A 17354-nucleotide genomic window follows, 5' to 3' on the forward strand; every position below is an offset into this window, starting at 1 on the left:
ATTGCTGGATGGTGACCATCCTCCCCATGTGGCTTCACTGTCATTTGAATGAACAAGTTTTCACCTGTATCTTCATTCAGTTTAGGCTGGGATAACTGCATGTTTAATTAATGCACGTTCTTGATCCGATCATCGCCTTGAGAGCCCGTGGGAAAAGGGGAGTCTGATTATTCATCTGCCCTGGCTGCTTTCACCTCCTATGCCTCAGCCCAGCCCTTTCTCTTTGTCTGTCTTTACCTTTCTTCCTCATCCTCCTTATACTCCATGTATCTTTGTTGATTTCAGGATATAATTTTTGGCTGCTTGGCTATGTCCTGGTCTTAACCTAGTGATAGAAATGACAGTGAAACGAACACTAGCATAACCTGTAAGAAATTAACCCTAGAATTTCAGAACTAAATGGATCTCTGGAAGACACCTGATCAAGTTTCCTCGTTCAGTACATCAGGGAAGTATTCAGGAGAGCAAATGACCCATAAAGTGATGCCATGTACTATTTAGCTTTTTAGTTAAGGGCAGAATACATAATAGAACCCAGCTGCACCACCACATGGCCTCTTGTGTATTGTGTCCTTTTATTGTATTTTTATAGTATTTTTTTTTCTTTGCAGATTTCTCTTGTCCCATGAAGATCACTTGGTATGTGTTAGTAATATTAGTTTTTATATTTTTTCTCATCCTCATTATCCACAAAATACTTGAAGTCCATAGGCGAGTGCAGAAGTGGCAGAGTAAGTATTGAGAAATAAATCCATCATTTGAAATAATCCATTTAGTTTCAAGGGACTCCTAATCTTATCTATAGTGTTGTTGTTTTTTTCGTTCAATTTACCAGTTACTGAGCACCTACTGTGTGTAAGTGGCGATTCAATAGGGAGTGGTGATAAAGAAGGTTAGCATTGGAGCTCTAAGTTAAGGTGATGCGTGGGAGGGGGAGCCAATCTTTAATGAGTGTGAGTGTGTCCGTAGATTTTTGGCTGGGCTGAGCTAAAATGTGGAACTGGAAATCAAGACAGTAGGGATGATACTAAAATATTTAATAACTAATAAGATGGTCACCTATCAGGGTGGACACTGAATGTGAACTATTGCTATAGCCCTACTGGTGTGTACCCATGCATATATCTGCCCTGCTGGTGTGTATCCATCCATATACTGCCTCTACGAGTGCGTGCCCATGAGTATACTGGCTGAATATCAGGCCTGATCGAAAGTAGGCCTGATCTTAAAGAAAGAGAAAAATGTGTCATTATGAGACAAGAGAAAAATGTGTCACTAAGAGACTAGTCTTTGGAGATAGGTGGATGCGTTAGAATCCTAGTACTACCACTCACTAGTTATGTGACTTTGAGCAAGTTGCTTACTGTATCTGAGTGTTTTTTCCTCTGTAAAACAAGGCTAGTCACCATTACCACACAGGGTTGAAGTAAGCATTGAAGGGAAGAGATTACATAAGAAATTTAACACAATGTCGAGCATGGCAATGCTCAATAAACAAGAGTAATATTGTGCTGTTTGTATTATTTCCCAAGGCTCTTATGTTCTTTACCAGGCAAGGCTGTTGGTCATTTCGGTAGCCAAACAAATGGTTGCCTCTAGGCTTGAGTGCAAGTGCCATTAATTCTGTCGACTAAATATTGGTTGCAGATATTTCTGAGAGCACTTTCATATCAAGTCTTGTCACTGATACCTTATATGTAAGACCCCTAATGCATTGGTTAATGATCATAATATTGTATATTTGTAGAATAACATTCTCACAAGATTTTCACTAGATTCTCAAAGCATGAAAACAGGGTATGTGCTATTATTTTTATTTAAAAAACAACAACAACAACAACAACAACCCTGAGCCTCAGGGAGGTTAAGTGTTCTGTCCAGAGTTATATAACTAATAAAATGTCAGCATTAAGACTCAGGGTCTTTCTAGTTTTGAAAATGACATTATTTTAAATAAATGTATGGTATGGCAAATAGTGCTTAGCTTTGAGTTTTTAAAGTCTATTTTTCCACATAATAACATACTAAGAAAGAGAGATAGAAACCAGAAAGAAAATGGGTTTAGAAAGAGACAAATAGTGGGGATTGACATTGAGTTCTTATGAACATTGACCCACAGGACAGGCTTAATAGCTTTCAAAGGCTTGCTTTATAAATCAAAGCATATACAGTAATAAAAAGTCACATCATTTAGGATATTAAATATCAAATAATAAGATACTCTGTGTATGATATCTATGTATATATAATCATATAAATAAGGTAACATTCTATACACAAGAGCTGGGCTTTTCATTAGGGAGATGGCGTATGGCATTTATGGCAGTGGAGAAGCCACTGGTTTTAGAAAGAACCTGTATTTGTTCATGAAAAACAACTTAAGAAAAAGTTCTTTATGTCTTGCCATTCCAGGCCCTGTTGTGAATGGCCCATTTTCCTTGGTAATCCTTGGACTCAACATGGGGAATATATTTTAAGAATGTGCTTGGTTACCATCTAAATATTTCATTTCTTTTCTTGGAATAGGTCATAAATACAAACCTTCATCTGTTCTCTTAAGAAGAAGTGATTCTGAGAAACTCCGAACATTGGAAATGCGGGTAATTTCAGGTGAGCTCTGTGGCATGCAAACAGAACACTGCTCAGCAAATTCCAAAACTTCACCCTTTCGATATTAACTCAAGATCACGAGATCTGAGCTCGTTTAAATTAGCCTCGTATCTGGAAGAAAGGAACCATGGGCAAATGATATCCAGTTTAATATGTCTTATTATCAGGGGACAGTCACAATCAAAACCACCTCCTTAAATAATGGCACGTTTGCTCAGTTGGCAAGAAGAAATTCATGTGGGTAGGCAGAGGAGAAAAAGCAATCAGGAATAAGTCTCAGATTTATTTTTAAATGAGACAAGATACCATTATTTCTCAGAACTGCAAGAAGTAATTGCAGAGCGGGCCTGGCTCTTGCTGGAGCCTTTACTTAGCAGAGGGTGTCATTGTGCAGAGAGCTTCTAATAGCCCCAATTAAAAAGAACCCTGTCTTCTCCCGAGAAATAGAAGTGGAGTAAGGGAATCCTCATTAGAGCAGCAAGGAGGCTGTTAGCACAGACACTGTAGTTCCATCTCCTTCTTCAAATTGGGAAGCTTCCTTCTGAATTCAAGCTGTCAAATCATATTAGAAAGAAAGAGGCAGACTATGACAGGGGCAAAGGCCTCTTCTTCGTCAGGGAGAAATAATATCCTTGCGTTGCTGAAAACCACAGAATTACGAGTTATATAACTATATCTCCTCGTGCACAGCCAGTGAGCAGACTTCTTCGTGCTTTGTGAGAAGTTACATAAGGAAACTTCATGTCTGGTGTGTAAACCGTTTTCAAAACTGAAAGGAAATTGAACAAATCCTGGGCCCCGCGCTGCAGCTGCATCTGTAGCCACGTGGAGATTTGCACAGCATTTCACTGGGGACTATGCTCCTGAGATTTTCTTAGCTATTTAAGTTAGCAGGTACTCAGCCCCCTGGCTTGAGGAAAAACTGGACTGGGAGCACCTAAAGAGCTCACTTTTATTTTAATTAATTAATTAATTAATTAATTAAATATTTTACTGATTTCAGAGAGGAAGGGAGAGGGAGAGAGAGACAGAATCATCAACGATGAGAGAGAATCACTGACTGGCTGCCTCCTGCACATCCACACGCTGGAGATCGAGCCCGCAACCTGGGCATGTGCCCTGACCGGGAATCAAACCATGACCTCCTGGTTCATAGTTCGATGCTCAACCACTGAGCCACTTCAGCTGGGCCAAAATAGCTCACTTTAAAAATATATACATATTTTCTAATCTCAGCATTAGGAGTAAAATTATTAACCTACTAGAGGCCCAGTGCATGGATTCGTGCACATTGAAAGGAAATTAATTAGAAGGTGGCCAGCAGGGAGGGACTGGGCAAGATGGGCTGGACACGCCCTGGAGCCAATCTCCCATGGTCCCTCCCTGGCCGGTGCATCTGGGGCAGCGCACCGGGGCTGGAAGGGCGTCTGCAGAGTGAGCGGGGTCCCTCCAGCAGGTGGGGTCCCTCGGCCTGGCCTGTGGGGATTGGGCTAAAACCAGCAGTCTGACATCCCCCAAGGGGTCCCAGAGTGCAAGAGGGCACTCTGCAAAATTGCTGTCTCTTGGCAGCTCCTGCATTGAGCGTCTGCTCCCTGGTGGTCAGGGCTCATCATAGCTACCTGCTGGTCGGCCGGTTGGCTGGTCAGCCCAGTTGCTTAGCCCAGTGGTCGGCAAACTCATTAGTCAACTGAGCCAAATATCAACAGTACAACGATTTAAATTTCTTTTGAGAGCCAAAATTTTTAAACTTAAACTCTTTCTAACGCCACTTCTTCAAAATAGACTCGCCCAGGCAGTGGTATTTTTTTTTGTTTTAAATACATTTTATTGATTTTTTACAGAGAGGAAGAGAGAAGGATAGAGAGTTAGAAAAATCGATGAGAGAGAAACATCGATCAGCTGCCTCTTGCACACCCCCTACTGGGGATGTGCCCGCAACCAAGGTACATGCCCTTGACCGGAATCGAAACCAGGACCTTTGAGTCCGCAGGCTGACTCTCTATCCACTGAGCCAAAACTTTGGCAAGCCATGGTATTTTGTGAAAGAGCCACACTCAAGGGGCCAAAGAGCCGCATGTGGCTTGCGAGCCGCAGTTTGCCAACCACGGGCTTAGCCTTTTATATATATAGATGGCTAGAAATAAGCATTAGCTAAATAGTCACTGGATACTAGCTAACAGTGGGGGAAGTTGATGGAACTTTTGGGTGGTCAGTGACAATTTTGTTTGGTTAATGAGATAAAAATCACAGGGCTGTTTCCAAAGACAAAATTAACTTTAAAAAATATAATTTTATTGACTTCAGAGAGGAAGGGAGAGGGGGAGAGAAAGACAGAAACATCAATGATGAGAGAGAATCATTGATCGGCTGCCTCCTGCAAGCCCCACACTAGGGATCAAGCCCGCAACCTGGGCATGTGCCCTTGACCGGCATCGAACCTGGGACCCTTCAGTCTTCAGGCCGACGCTCTATCCACTGAGCCAAATCGGCTAGGGCCAAAATTGACTTTTAAAGAGAGAAAATGGCATTTCCCCTGGTGTCCCCTCTAATCCAGTACACACACCTGACATCCATACACCAGGAATGTTTTAGCCTGGCTCTGTAGGGCTTTTGCTTGCTTTAGGGACTCCCAATCCTTTCCCTTTTCAAGTTGAAATTTTGAGCACTGCAACCAAGGAAAGTCGATAGTTGTTCTGTCAACATAGACAATGGGGAGAATCACAAATTTAAAGTTCTGGCTAACCACAGGACTAACCACACACTGTGTTTATGAGCCTGTGATTTTCATTCAGCAGAGAAACCTGCCTCAGCCACCCTTTCCCTTTAATAGCGCTCACTAAAAACCCTCTGGCTTTATTACCAGGTATATAATATTAATGTTTAGAGCAGGCCAAGGGATGGTGGCCTGTTTTAAAATGAAGAGTCCTTTCGAGGCTTAGCTTCTTAAAAGGGAGAAGAAGCAGATTCCTTCCTGTTATTTATATTCCTTTAACCTAAATGCAATTTTTCCTCCTCCCATTATAAGTTGCTCTTTCTGAGAGAGAAATGGAAAGGAAATAATGTCCCCCTCGAGTGCTGTTTTTAAGGCCTCTCTTTGGAATGATGGATTATAGGCTGCAGTCAGAAAAAAATGTGCCGGCATGGTTCTCTGGAGAAGCAGTAACATGAGGTTTAAAAAATGTAGTTCAAAGAGAGCAGTGACTGCAGTCACTTCAGCAGAGCCTCTTGCTGTCCGCTCCGGCTGTCCATCCTGCAACGTCTCTCAGTTGTTCATGAGGAAGTATTGTTACACGTGTACACACAGAGTACAGGTAGGCTCACACCCTCAGAAAGACAAGGGAGACCCGGGAGAGATTACCCAGACCCTGGCCCCGCACAGTGCCTGGCGCGCAGTGGGGCATGGGATAAATGAGTTGCTTTGCTGTAGAAAAGATGTCGCACAGAATCAGATCCCCAGCTTTCACATGTCCCTTGTATTTTCTTCCTTGCTTTGAGAAGTATGGTGGCATATGTTGCCTCTCCGGGCATTAATCTATTTTACATTTTATTCTTTTGACTATTATCTTCACACAGGTGATTCTTATCTTACTCACCTTTGGATCCTTGTCCCTAGCATAATGTCTGGCATGTAGTTCATGGACAATAAAAGCTTATTGAATCACACAAACGCTAAGGGGAAATGTGTCTAGAGTTAAAAGAGCAGATGAACAAGAAATGAATCTTGGGCATTGGGGAAGGTGAAACAAACAAAGAGACAAAGTGAACAGAGGCAGCATAATTCTACTTCATTGAAGAACATGTAACACACTTTGTAGAATTGCTAAGGACATTAAAGAATTGTGAAAAACACTGACCATTTGAAGAAGAGAATTTGAGATTTAACGCAAAAGCAGCTTTGGAATGTATCCCTAGACACAGTGCTTAATGAGGTGACCCCGTCGGGAAACCAAGGCCGGGGCAGAGGCCATAGACGAGGAGGACCAGATCACTGGATGCAAACAATAGAAACCAACTTGGCTGACTTGGCAGAAAGGAAACTTCTTTGAAAACCAATATGGAACCCACAGAAGCAGCAGGGAGGCTAGGGAATCTGAGATTGGAAAATAAAGAGGAGTTAAGAGAGGCCAGACAACTAAACACGCATCCAAACTCATACCACAGGAATGGTTTGGTGAGAATACCTCTGCTGGTGTCCCCACCACTGGACGTCCCCTCTGAGCTGCCAAAGCTCGCCTTACACCACCTGGCAGTTTTGCACCTCTGCCAGGATTGCCAGCCCCCAGGGGGAGTAGCTGATTGATGGAGTGTAGGCCAGGAAGCCGAGAGTGGGAATATCTGCCCTTCTGGCTTCCTGCACCCCAAGAGTCCCCGTGAGCTATCCACATGCTGGACAGCCAATAAATCTCCACAACCCCAGGTTTCTGGGATTCAAGCTTCCACTTATTCCTGCTGTGTGGGTCTATGAGGGGGGTCATTTCATCTCCCCCTTCTATGTCCATAAAACATGCTGAAATTTTTAAACCTGAAATTCTTCACCTACAAACATTCAACTAAAATCTATTGAATACGGACTACACACCGGGCGTTGTTAAGTGCTGACAACAGAGTGGCATGTACTACAGCACAGTCGCTGCCTTCCCAGAGCTGACACCACAGTTCAGGAGATTCTGGTTGCCTTAGGACAGTGGTCGGCAAACTCATTAGTCAACAGAGCCAAATATCAACAGTACCACGATTGAAATTTCTTTTGAGAGCCAAATTTTTTAAACTTAAACTTCTTCTAACGCCACTTCTTCAAAATAGACTCGCCCAGGCCGTGGTATTTTGTGGGAGCGCCACACTCAAGGGGCCAAAGAGCCGCATGTGGCTCGCGAGCCGCAGTTTGCAGACCACGGCCTTAGGAGAAGGGAAACCAATGAAACTTTAAGAACTCAGCAAGTACCTCCTATATGCACAGTTCTTTCACACACATCGTTTATTTTATTTCATAAGAACCTCACTCTTTTTTCCTGATGAGAACATTGAAGCTATGAGAGTTTAAGTCACTGACCCACAGACAGGTCCGAGCAGAGTCAGGGCTCAAACTCCAATGGATGCACTTTCTGGCACCCCAGTGGCAATGGCGAACTGGGGAGCTCACCTCTGCTGGTTCCTCACAGACCAAAACTCTCCATGCTCTTTAACATTTAACACTGGAAACTGAGCTGAGACCTATCCTCTACAAGCATACAGAGGCTTGTGTGAGACTATGTGGGTCATCCACAAAGTCACATTCCAGCACTGGCTGAAATGCTTTCTGTAGTTAATGTGGGTGAGTATGTAGGGACCATGAAGGAAAGAAAGTGGAACTTGATGGTGAAAGAGAATTACTTATACCATAGAAGGAGAGAGAAATAAAGCAGACAAGGGACAATAAAAAAAGAGAAAAAAGAAAGAGAATTACTGCAGGCCAATAGTGGATGACCCAGTAATTTGTATTACCCCCAAACAAAATGAATGGCACTATAAAATGATCATTTGCAACATGTTTATGGCCAGTATAATAAAGATTAAGCAGGTTTCCATTTCCTGCTGAAGAGAAGATAAATCACTGGGACCAGATGTCTAGCAACCAAGCAAGATAACATGAGAATTCAATTTTTACTTGCTTAACTATGATTTTTATGACTCTTAAAATACAGATTTGAGTTCATAAAACAGTAAAGGTTATAGCCATCTGCTTGGTTCCAGAATAGATCAAAATGCGGAGGGTGACTCTATGCGCAGGAAGAATTTCATAAGTGTGAAGAATCTATAGGCAGAATAGGGTGATTTATTTTCATGCCTTTATGTGACAGTCATTTATGCCAGGTATGAAATAATTGATGATAAAACATATGCAGATAAACATTTGCTCCATCTTTGCACAAACTCTCCCTGCCTGAACCATTCCTCCCTCCCTTGAAATCCCCTGCACACCTCCCCTTCTCCCACCTTGCCTTTGTCTAGTGAAGTCCAACCCTGGTTTAATTGACACCTCCTCAGGGAAATCACATTGGACCTCCAAATTAGGTCAAGTCCCCTTATTACACATCCTCATAATACCACAAGTCTCTCTTTGTGGCAATTATTACTCTTGCTATTTGAAATATATTTTTTATCCTTAACCCAGGATATGTTTTTATTGATTTTAGAGAAAGAGGAAGGGGAGAGAGAGAGAGAGGGAGAGGGAGAGAGAGAGCGCGCGCGAGAGAGAGAGAGAGAGAGAGAGAGAGAGAGAGAAAGAGAGAAGAGAGAGTTCAGTTGCCTCCAGTACGAGCCCTGACTGGGGATTGAACCAGAAACCTAGGTATGTGCCCTGACCAGGAATCAAACCTGAAACCATTTGGTTTACGGGATGACCTCCAACCAACCAAGCCACTCGGCCAGGGCTATTTGATGTTTTTGTGTTATTATTTGACTAGAGGCCCAGTGCACAGATTCGTACACATTGAAAGGAAATTAATTAGAAGAAATATTTTAGAGGCTGTGGAGGGACCACTAGAGGACTCCAGGGCATGTCCGGCCCGTCTTGCTCAGTCCCAATTGGCCGGACCCCAGCAGCAAGCTAACCTACCGGTCGGAGAGTCTGCCCCCTTGTGGTCAGTGCGCATCATAGCGATTGGTTGAATGGTCAAATGGTTGGACACTTAGCATATTAGGCTTTTACATATATAAATTGACGTATCTCCCATGAGCCAGGTAGCTCACTGAGGTTAGGAACACAATCTTATAGTATTCATCACTACATCCCAGCTCATAGCATAGTGCACATAAGGGCACATAATGGGTTGCCCAATAAATATTTACCAAGTAAATACAACTCTACACCGACTATGTTGAAAGAACAGCTGCCACAAAGACCTTCTAAATACTTCCCCCTTAAATTATAACTTTTGATAATGTCTATTCAAAATAATGAAAGGAAAATGGTTAAACACTTCATCAGTTTCATTCCTTGGAGTATTAAGGATATTTGCAGTGTGAATGAACAGGAAACTGAGTCAATGGCTCAGAATATTGGCAGCTGTCTGTTGAATGACTTATTTTTTTTTTTCTCTTTAGCTGTTAATTCTAGATAATTTTGCAGTAATTTATTTTTCCATCCTCATTTGATTTTCACACTGGCCAGATTTGGAGCAAATGAGTAGTTTTAGGATCACTGTTAATAATAATAGACGAAGCTTTGTACATAGTAGGAAGTTGGTGCCTGGAATAATGGAAATCTATCTTAAGTTACCATAATTGGTTCTATTAGCCTTGAAAGGCTACCAGCTATCTTGGGCTTGCACAAAAGTGCCAATGTTTTTATGTGATGAAAAGGTTAGAATGATGTATAGCAGTATTAAAGTTCTGCATAGCAATAAGGATAAATCATTAAGACTGGAAGGCTTTTTGAAGCCAGATTAGAGAACTGAATAAGAATTGCTAAACCATCTGAAAATTTCCACATCTGTCTTGATCATAGTCATCTGTTAAGATTAACTTGAATTCCGTGCATTTTTTGAGAAGCTCTTATGAGAAAACCTAGTACTTTGTGGGTAACAGTTTAGACATTTATTGCCACGGTCTTCACGAAGGGTCATGGTTGAATCTCCCGAAGTATGAAGGAGAGGGACACACTGAGATAATCATTTCCAAGGTTAGCTCTCCTTACCCCTCTCCATATGCGGGTCCTACTAAATTCTGAGCAGACCTCTTGAGTGGGCTTTAAAAAATGCTGGCAAAAATGTTCTGTTTTGCACTTCATAGAGCTTTCTATTTTTCGAAGTACTTCAAAATACACCTTTATTACCTCATTTCACCCTTCCTTTTATTTTCTTCCTTTAAGCCTTAAGGCAGCCGTACTAGCTTTGCTGAAGTCACAAGGAAATGATCTCAGTAGTTCAGGGGTCAGTAACCACTGCCGACCTTTTATACGAAACCTGTGGGGTGAGGGCAGGGCCCTGCCAGGATAGGCTGCTTGGCTGTTGCAGCCCACGGGCGACGAAGCCACACAGGTGCCTCGTGTAGGTGAGCTTACCTGATCCTGTGCCTCCCTTCAGGCCTGTGGGCTCAGCCTCCTGCAATGGTAGTACACAAAGAAGGATCCCTTGTGTAATCCCGCTCACATCAATAGGTTTATAAAACCAGAGGGCCACCTATTAATTCACAAAGAGTAATCCCTGTGAGAGAAACACGACCCAAAACACGTGTGTTCTCTCTCCTTAGATAGAACCACCTGGGAAGTCAAATCACAGTCAACGCTTGTTTGGCAGGTCTTAGAGTGGATTCCTCTGCCAACATGCATTGGGGGGCCTTCTTCCCCAGTTTAGGGGTAGCCTGATGACTCACATAACACAGCACTTTTAACACTTAACAGGGTTTGGCCTGCGGATCATTTCTGAAGATGACTTCGTGTGTTTCCGCTCTGATTGTGGGTTGATTTGATAGATTAACTCTCAGAGGGCAGTCTTATCCTCAAATTCCTAGGTAGCGCCCCAGTTGACTGCTGTACTGCTTCTAACCACACCCCTTTATTAAGAAAAATGAAGCACAAAAAAGTTAAGTGACATTCTTTCAGTCCTTCAACACATCTTTATTGAAGGCCCATCACGTGTGATGCTCTAAGGTGGCTCCTTGCATAAAATACAATCTTTGTACATAAGAAGGCAGTCAAGTAAGCAATTACAGCAAAACTGGATAAATTCACAATTGGTGAAATAGAGGTCACAGAGGATCATATATTGCATGGACACCTAACCCTACTTACTACTCCTTGTTTTTTATTTTTATTTTTATATTTTAAGCTATTTTGGCTTTCCAATGTAATAATCAAGTAAAATATTGTTGAACAAGTAGTTTTTGAGATAAGAGTGTAAAAAATTGATGGGGAAAATTCGCTTAGCAGCTAAGAGAGCCTGGTAGAATGAGGAAGTTTTAGATGTGCCTTCACTGTGGGAGATGTACCTTGTCTTTGGCAGGAAAACCATCAGGAGCAAAGTGAACAGAACATCTTGCAAGTTTCTGTTACTCTGTGGGAATAAAAAATCACCTTGGAAGGATGAGTTGAGGTTAGATATTAGATGTCATAGATATAAAAAAACTTTTTAAACGTGATAGAAATCTTGAAAAATAATGACCAGAGGGCAACCTGGACATTGTCAAGGGCAGGGTGATAGAGGCTTTATCCGGGAACATAAGGCATAGAGTTTTACTTTTAATCAAAGTTTCCACTGCTAGAAATCCATTTTAGTCACTAGATTCAGCCAGGTCAAAACTCCAACTGGGGTTCTTTTCAATGTTTTAGGCTCTTCTGAGGTTCCTGAAAGAAGTCAAAGAAATGCTTGGTTCAGAGATTTGACAAATTCATAAAAAGACTTCTGTGAAGTTTTAAAATATGTCTGACTGCTTCTACCGCCTTAACTGGTGCTGCTGAATTAATATTATTCAAAAGCAGCTCCATTTCCCAGGGTAGAACAAGAAAAGTTCCACCTGTTTTAACAACTATTCTGAAGAAGTTATTAAAATCACACATATCTTACTTTTTGTTTTTTTTAATCAATTTTTCAGAAGTTTTGCTATAGCATATGAGTTACATGACCCTGGCTACTAGAAGAGACAGAGGATAATGCCCCACTAGAGAGTTACTTTAGACATCATTTTACAGGCATTTTTCAGTAAAATATGGTTATACCATAATATAAAATATCAGCAAACCAAATGAATAAGCAACTGGTGAGCAGTTTGGCTTTCCAATGGAAACAGCTCTGTTAATTTTCTTCAATAGTTATTTCGTTTCATGAATAGGCTCTTTGGATACTTTAACCTAATTGTGTAAACAATTATTTGCATAGTAAGTTCATCATGAAGCTTTAAGGTGCATCAGAAGCCACTTGGATGTCTGTAAACAGACGATCGAAGTTAGCATGTACAAGCCCTTTGAGACAGCAGTTCTATTTCTAGGAATTGGTCCTGTAGATGGACTCACATGGGAGAGAAATGACATATGTACAATGTTTATTGCTAGTGTGTTCACAATGTCAAAAGATTAGACACAATCTACATAGAAGGCTGTTTAAAGACACGATGATAGATGGATTCTGTGGAATACCAGGAAGTTGTAAAAAGGAATGAGAAAGGTCTTAATGTGGAAAGATCTCTAAAATATATCCTTAAGTACATGTGTGGATAGTAGGCTACCAAATTGTGTAAAGAGTGACAAAATAATATACATATGTATAAAAGTATAAACCTATCTATCTATCTATCTATCTATCTATCTATCTATCTATCCATCCGTCTGTTTATCTATCATCTATTAATACATAAAAAACAAATAATCTTGGTTGCCAGTGGCAGAGCAAGGAAAGTAGGTGATTGTCTGGGATATGGGGTAAGAGGGAGACATTTCACTAAATGTCCTTTTATAGTTTAAAAAATTCTAATCATGTGAATGTATTATTTATTTAGAAAATTAAATCCAAAATTTGTTTTTCTTATTGAAAATTTTCTCTAATGAATGTATTATTTATTTAGAAAATTAAAACCAGAAATTAAGTTTTTCCTATTGAAAATTTTCTCTAATAAATGTATTATTTATTTAGAAAATTAAATCCAAAAATTAAGTTTTTCATATTGAAAATTTTCTCTAATGAAAACAATAAAAATTCCCAGAGAAGGGTTTATAGTATTTCTATTTTGGTAAACTATACCAGTGTTAATCATCTTCATGGACAAGAAACATCATATTCTTGATTACATGTAAATCCTCCTTTAAAAATATATTTTACTGATTTTTTACAGAGAGGAATAGAGAGTTAGAAACATTGATCAGCTGCCTCCTGCACCCCCCCCCCCCCCACTGGGGATGTGCCCACAACCAAGGTACATGCCTTTGACTGGAATCGAACCAGGGACCCTTCAGTCCACAGACCGACATTCTATCCACTGAGCCAAATCGGTCAGGGCTAAATCCTTCTGTTTGACTTCTCTTTTTAAGAAGCAACTACCTACTTCTCTACATTATAGGTCACCTCATTTCCATCCATGTCCAGGGCTTTGTATAAAAAGCAGAGGCATTTGTGAAACAAAAACCACATGTACTATGTAGGACTAAGTTTCAATATAAAAAACTAGAAAAGCAAGACTTCAGACCTCAGTGGAATAAAAGAGATACCATTATGCCATGGACATGACATTTCATCTTCTGCTTTGAAATTAGCTGAAGATAATATTAGAAGAATTTGATAGAGTCACATGGTCAGAGTAAAGAGAGACAGATTAGAATTCACCTAGTTTGTAACTTTGCTTCTTGGTAAAATTGTCTCTGAAATAAAGGACGTCATTAATATTCTTCTTAAGGACATATTTAAACAACATACGATAGAAGGACATGTTTGCAGTCAGTTTCCAAACTAAAACTCTTTTCTTGCTACTTGACATTGTGCTTAAAACATTTTCTCTCTACTTTGCTCCTTCTTAACTATGCTTTAGGTCTTGTCCCCAGAAAGTGGGAGCAGAGGGATAATGAAAGGAAAGAAACAGAGTTGAGAGAAATGGGTCAAAGGTGTCAGAGTTGTAGGCAGGAAATTTAGTGAATGGTGGAAACTGCCAAAATTCTTTCTAGACGGAGGGCTTGGTTCTCCTACTATTAGAAAACACTGTGTCTGTGTTTGCATTGCTGTGGAGTAAATAGAGACGAAAACTGTTCTCCTTCTTAAATAGCAGGGACCAAGCAGAGGCTGCCCTCCACTCAGGTCAAGGTGGTGCTTTCTCCAATACCAGAACTAGAAGTTCCTTCCACGGCCCATCAGCATGAGCAGTATACATGGTGAGTCATGATTCTGCTTTATTGACGATTTGACTTTATTCATTACTAGAGGCCCGATGCATGAAATTCGTGCAAGGGTAGGCCCTCACAGCCCTGGCTGCCTCGGCCCTCGCAGCCACCCCGGCTTCATCCGGAAGGCCGTCTGGACAGTTGTTCTGTTGTTCAGCAATTTGGTCAATTTGCATATTACTCTTTTATTATTATAGATAAACGTGAAGAGATCCAAGGAAGTAAAGTATACTTCAAACTACGTTTCTATTTGAGAGTAGGAGATAGAAAGTGATGAACTTGCAAAATCAGCTCACATGAATTCAATGACATGAAATAAAATTACTTGTTTCTCCAAGGAGTAGGAAGGACCAGTAAACTAATCTCTTAGTCTGTTAACCAACATGTGCCTCTGAGCTGTCAACTCATCCCTTGGCACTGTTTCCTGGGGTTGAGTCATAATTTCAGCAGGCCAATCATTGTATCAGTTGGAGCATGAGAAAAGAGAATGTGAATTTATAAAGAACTGTCCACTGATCCTCAATTACTGAAACTAAAGACTTCTCTAAATTTAATGTCTAATCATCTAGATTAATGTGCATTGCTTCCCATCTATTTGAATTCAAAACTGTGGTCAGAAGTGTCTTAGAAAATTTTTTCCCCTCATTCAACAAATATTTATTAAGTAGCTGTTCTGTTAAAGGCAAACTTGGTAGCCATTGTAGGGGGTGTAAAAATTGTAACAGGGAAGAGGAGGGACACTAGCATTTATTTGTTGTATCCTTTTGTGCTTGGTGGTGATAGGCTAGATCATTTACTCTTCATAATCCTTGGGTAGTTATCAGTCAAGGTCCCAATAGGAAACTATTAATATACTCAAATAATTTGTGGAGAGTTTAATAAAGGGTTTATTAAACTAGGAAAGCCAAAAAGGAGAGTGTGACACCATAGGACTAATAAGTGGGGATACTGCTCCTGTCTCTAAGATTAAAGGAACCCAGAGAGACACACACAGAGGCAGACACACATGCACACATACACACAGGTGGAGTATGTGCCGAGGGCTGTCCGACAGGAGCTGTGACCTTTGGTCAGGGGACACAACAGCCTGTGGTTGCCATGAAGAGAGAGAATAAATACCCCAGCTTGGCTCTTCTCCCTTTACTCAGTGTACTTCCCACTGGCTACACTGAACCAGAGCCAGGGGACGCTGACACCAGATGGAGGCAGTTTCTATAGATTGACCACCCAGACTATCAAGCAGGTTGGGAGAAAGTGGAGAGCAGATCTGAAAAGGTAACTAAAGGGATCCAGCACAGGTGGCTGCCGGGATGTTTCTCAGCATCTAGAAGGGTTCAGGAATCTGGAGAAGGACTGCGAGTAAATTAATAAAGAAATCAGATATGAAATATAAATTTGGAATACATGGGGGAGTCAGAGGAGACCTAGCGTCAGTAATCAAGTTCTCTGAATCTCTGGACCCCTTAGCTTCTTATTAACACAAATTGCCCTAAGGCAAAGCAGATATACATAGCAAAGGTAAGGTTTGGTATACAATAGGCATTGTCAGGTTGGGGGAACTGCCTTTGGCTGTTCTAGTAGCAGGTAATAATATATGCAGATGTTCAGCCCTGCTGAAGCCTCAAGATTCATCAACCTTTTGATGAACTTTTTGCATTTTATTATTCCCTGCTGGAACTAGCTTTCAGCAGGTGGCTCAATACATCAAACTGGAAACTAAGTGCCAAGGATATGTTTGTGTTCAGGACTAGAGAGAGGCTGGCCTTAGTAGTTGGGTCTTAGTGTAATCAGGGTCTGCTGTTGGCTCAGAAATTTCTACATAGACTGTAATGTAATCATATAATTGTTTTAATGGAATATTACTGGATATTTTTATGCCTGATACTTCTCATTCTGGCCCTCATTCTGGGATGCTCAACCTGGCATAGGAAGAATTCCCTTTGTTCATTCACCAAATGCTTGTGCCAGGAATTCTTCTACTCATTGGCAAAAATAACATGCAGTCAGTGGAGGAATCAGATTAGGGAACCCCTAATTCCAATAGAGTGTCAAATAACATGATAGAGGCATTGACAGGGAACTTGGGAGCATAGTGGAAAGATTCTGCATTCAGAGGATATGTTGCCTAGCATTTAATAGGTGCTCAATAGTTATTTTTTGAGTGAATGATTAAGGCCTAGATTCTATGTCTCTCTCTACTAGAATCATGGACTGCTATAACTAAAAGAAACGTGTGTGAACACTCCAGAAGTGGAGAGTAACCCAAACATACTGTGGTGGCAGAGGCTGGAGAAAACCCTAGTTTCCTGAGTCCTAGGTTGAAAAGTTTGTTTACCACACTGTCTTCTTGGATATAATGGAGGCTCCATTGCATAACATAGGATTAGAAACAGCCCTTAGTCAGTGACTCTAGGAAGATTTTTAGTGTTCTTATAAGACACACTTTTGATGAGTGGTTTTAAACTTGTTTTCCACTAATTTTCTTCAGTTAATACTTAACATTTTTGTGTGATTAATATTTCTCTCTTTTTTTTTCTTAATCTTTAGAACATCCTTCTGAAGTCCTCTGAACAAGTTGGACAAAATCCTTTTGAAGAATACTCCTAATTTTATTTTGGAAATGAATTAACTGGTAAAGCCATGAGTCCAGTCGAGGATGCACAATAGGAAATAGCATCCTGGCTGATGCAAACTAGCTCAGGAGCACTCGTGGGACATATGAGATCAAAGAAATGAGAGGGTTTTTTCAGGAACCCATTATGAGTCATGGAAACAAGCTGATGAAACCCATGGAAATAGCAAGAGAATGCTTACTCTTCTTTGAATATCCATCATTACACAGCTTAGGGTGCCCTAAGATTTTGATTTTGAGGAATCAAAAACAGGGTCAGGCTTTTCTCTCCGT

The 17354-nt window shown here is 40.9% G+C and overlaps 1 protein-coding gene across 1 annotated transcript in view; it reads left to right on the top strand.

The window, feature by feature from the left end:
- Positions 1-17022, top strand: part of TMEM156 (transmembrane protein 156) — a gene marked incomplete at its 5' end in the record, with an annotated part of 35013 nt that extends 17991 nt beyond the window's left edge. The window contains 4 exons of the mRNA XM_079779077.1: positions 612-731; positions 2527-2610; positions 14335-14440; positions 16997-17022. Of these exons, the coding sequence (XP_079635203.1) occupies positions 612-731; positions 2527-2610; positions 14335-14440; position 16997 (311 nt within the window). The 3' untranslated portion in view covers positions 16998-17022. The remainder of the gene's footprint in view (positions 1-611; positions 732-2526; positions 2611-14334; positions 14441-16996) is intronic.
- Between the last annotated feature and the right edge of the window lie 332 nt (positions 17023-17354).

The sequence above is a fragment of the Cnephaeus nilssonii genome (assembly GCF_951640355.1).
Source record: "Cnephaeus nilssonii genome assembly, chromosome: 1".
NCBI lineage: Eukaryota > Metazoa > Chordata > Mammalia > Chiroptera > Vespertilionidae > Cnephaeus > Cnephaeus nilssonii.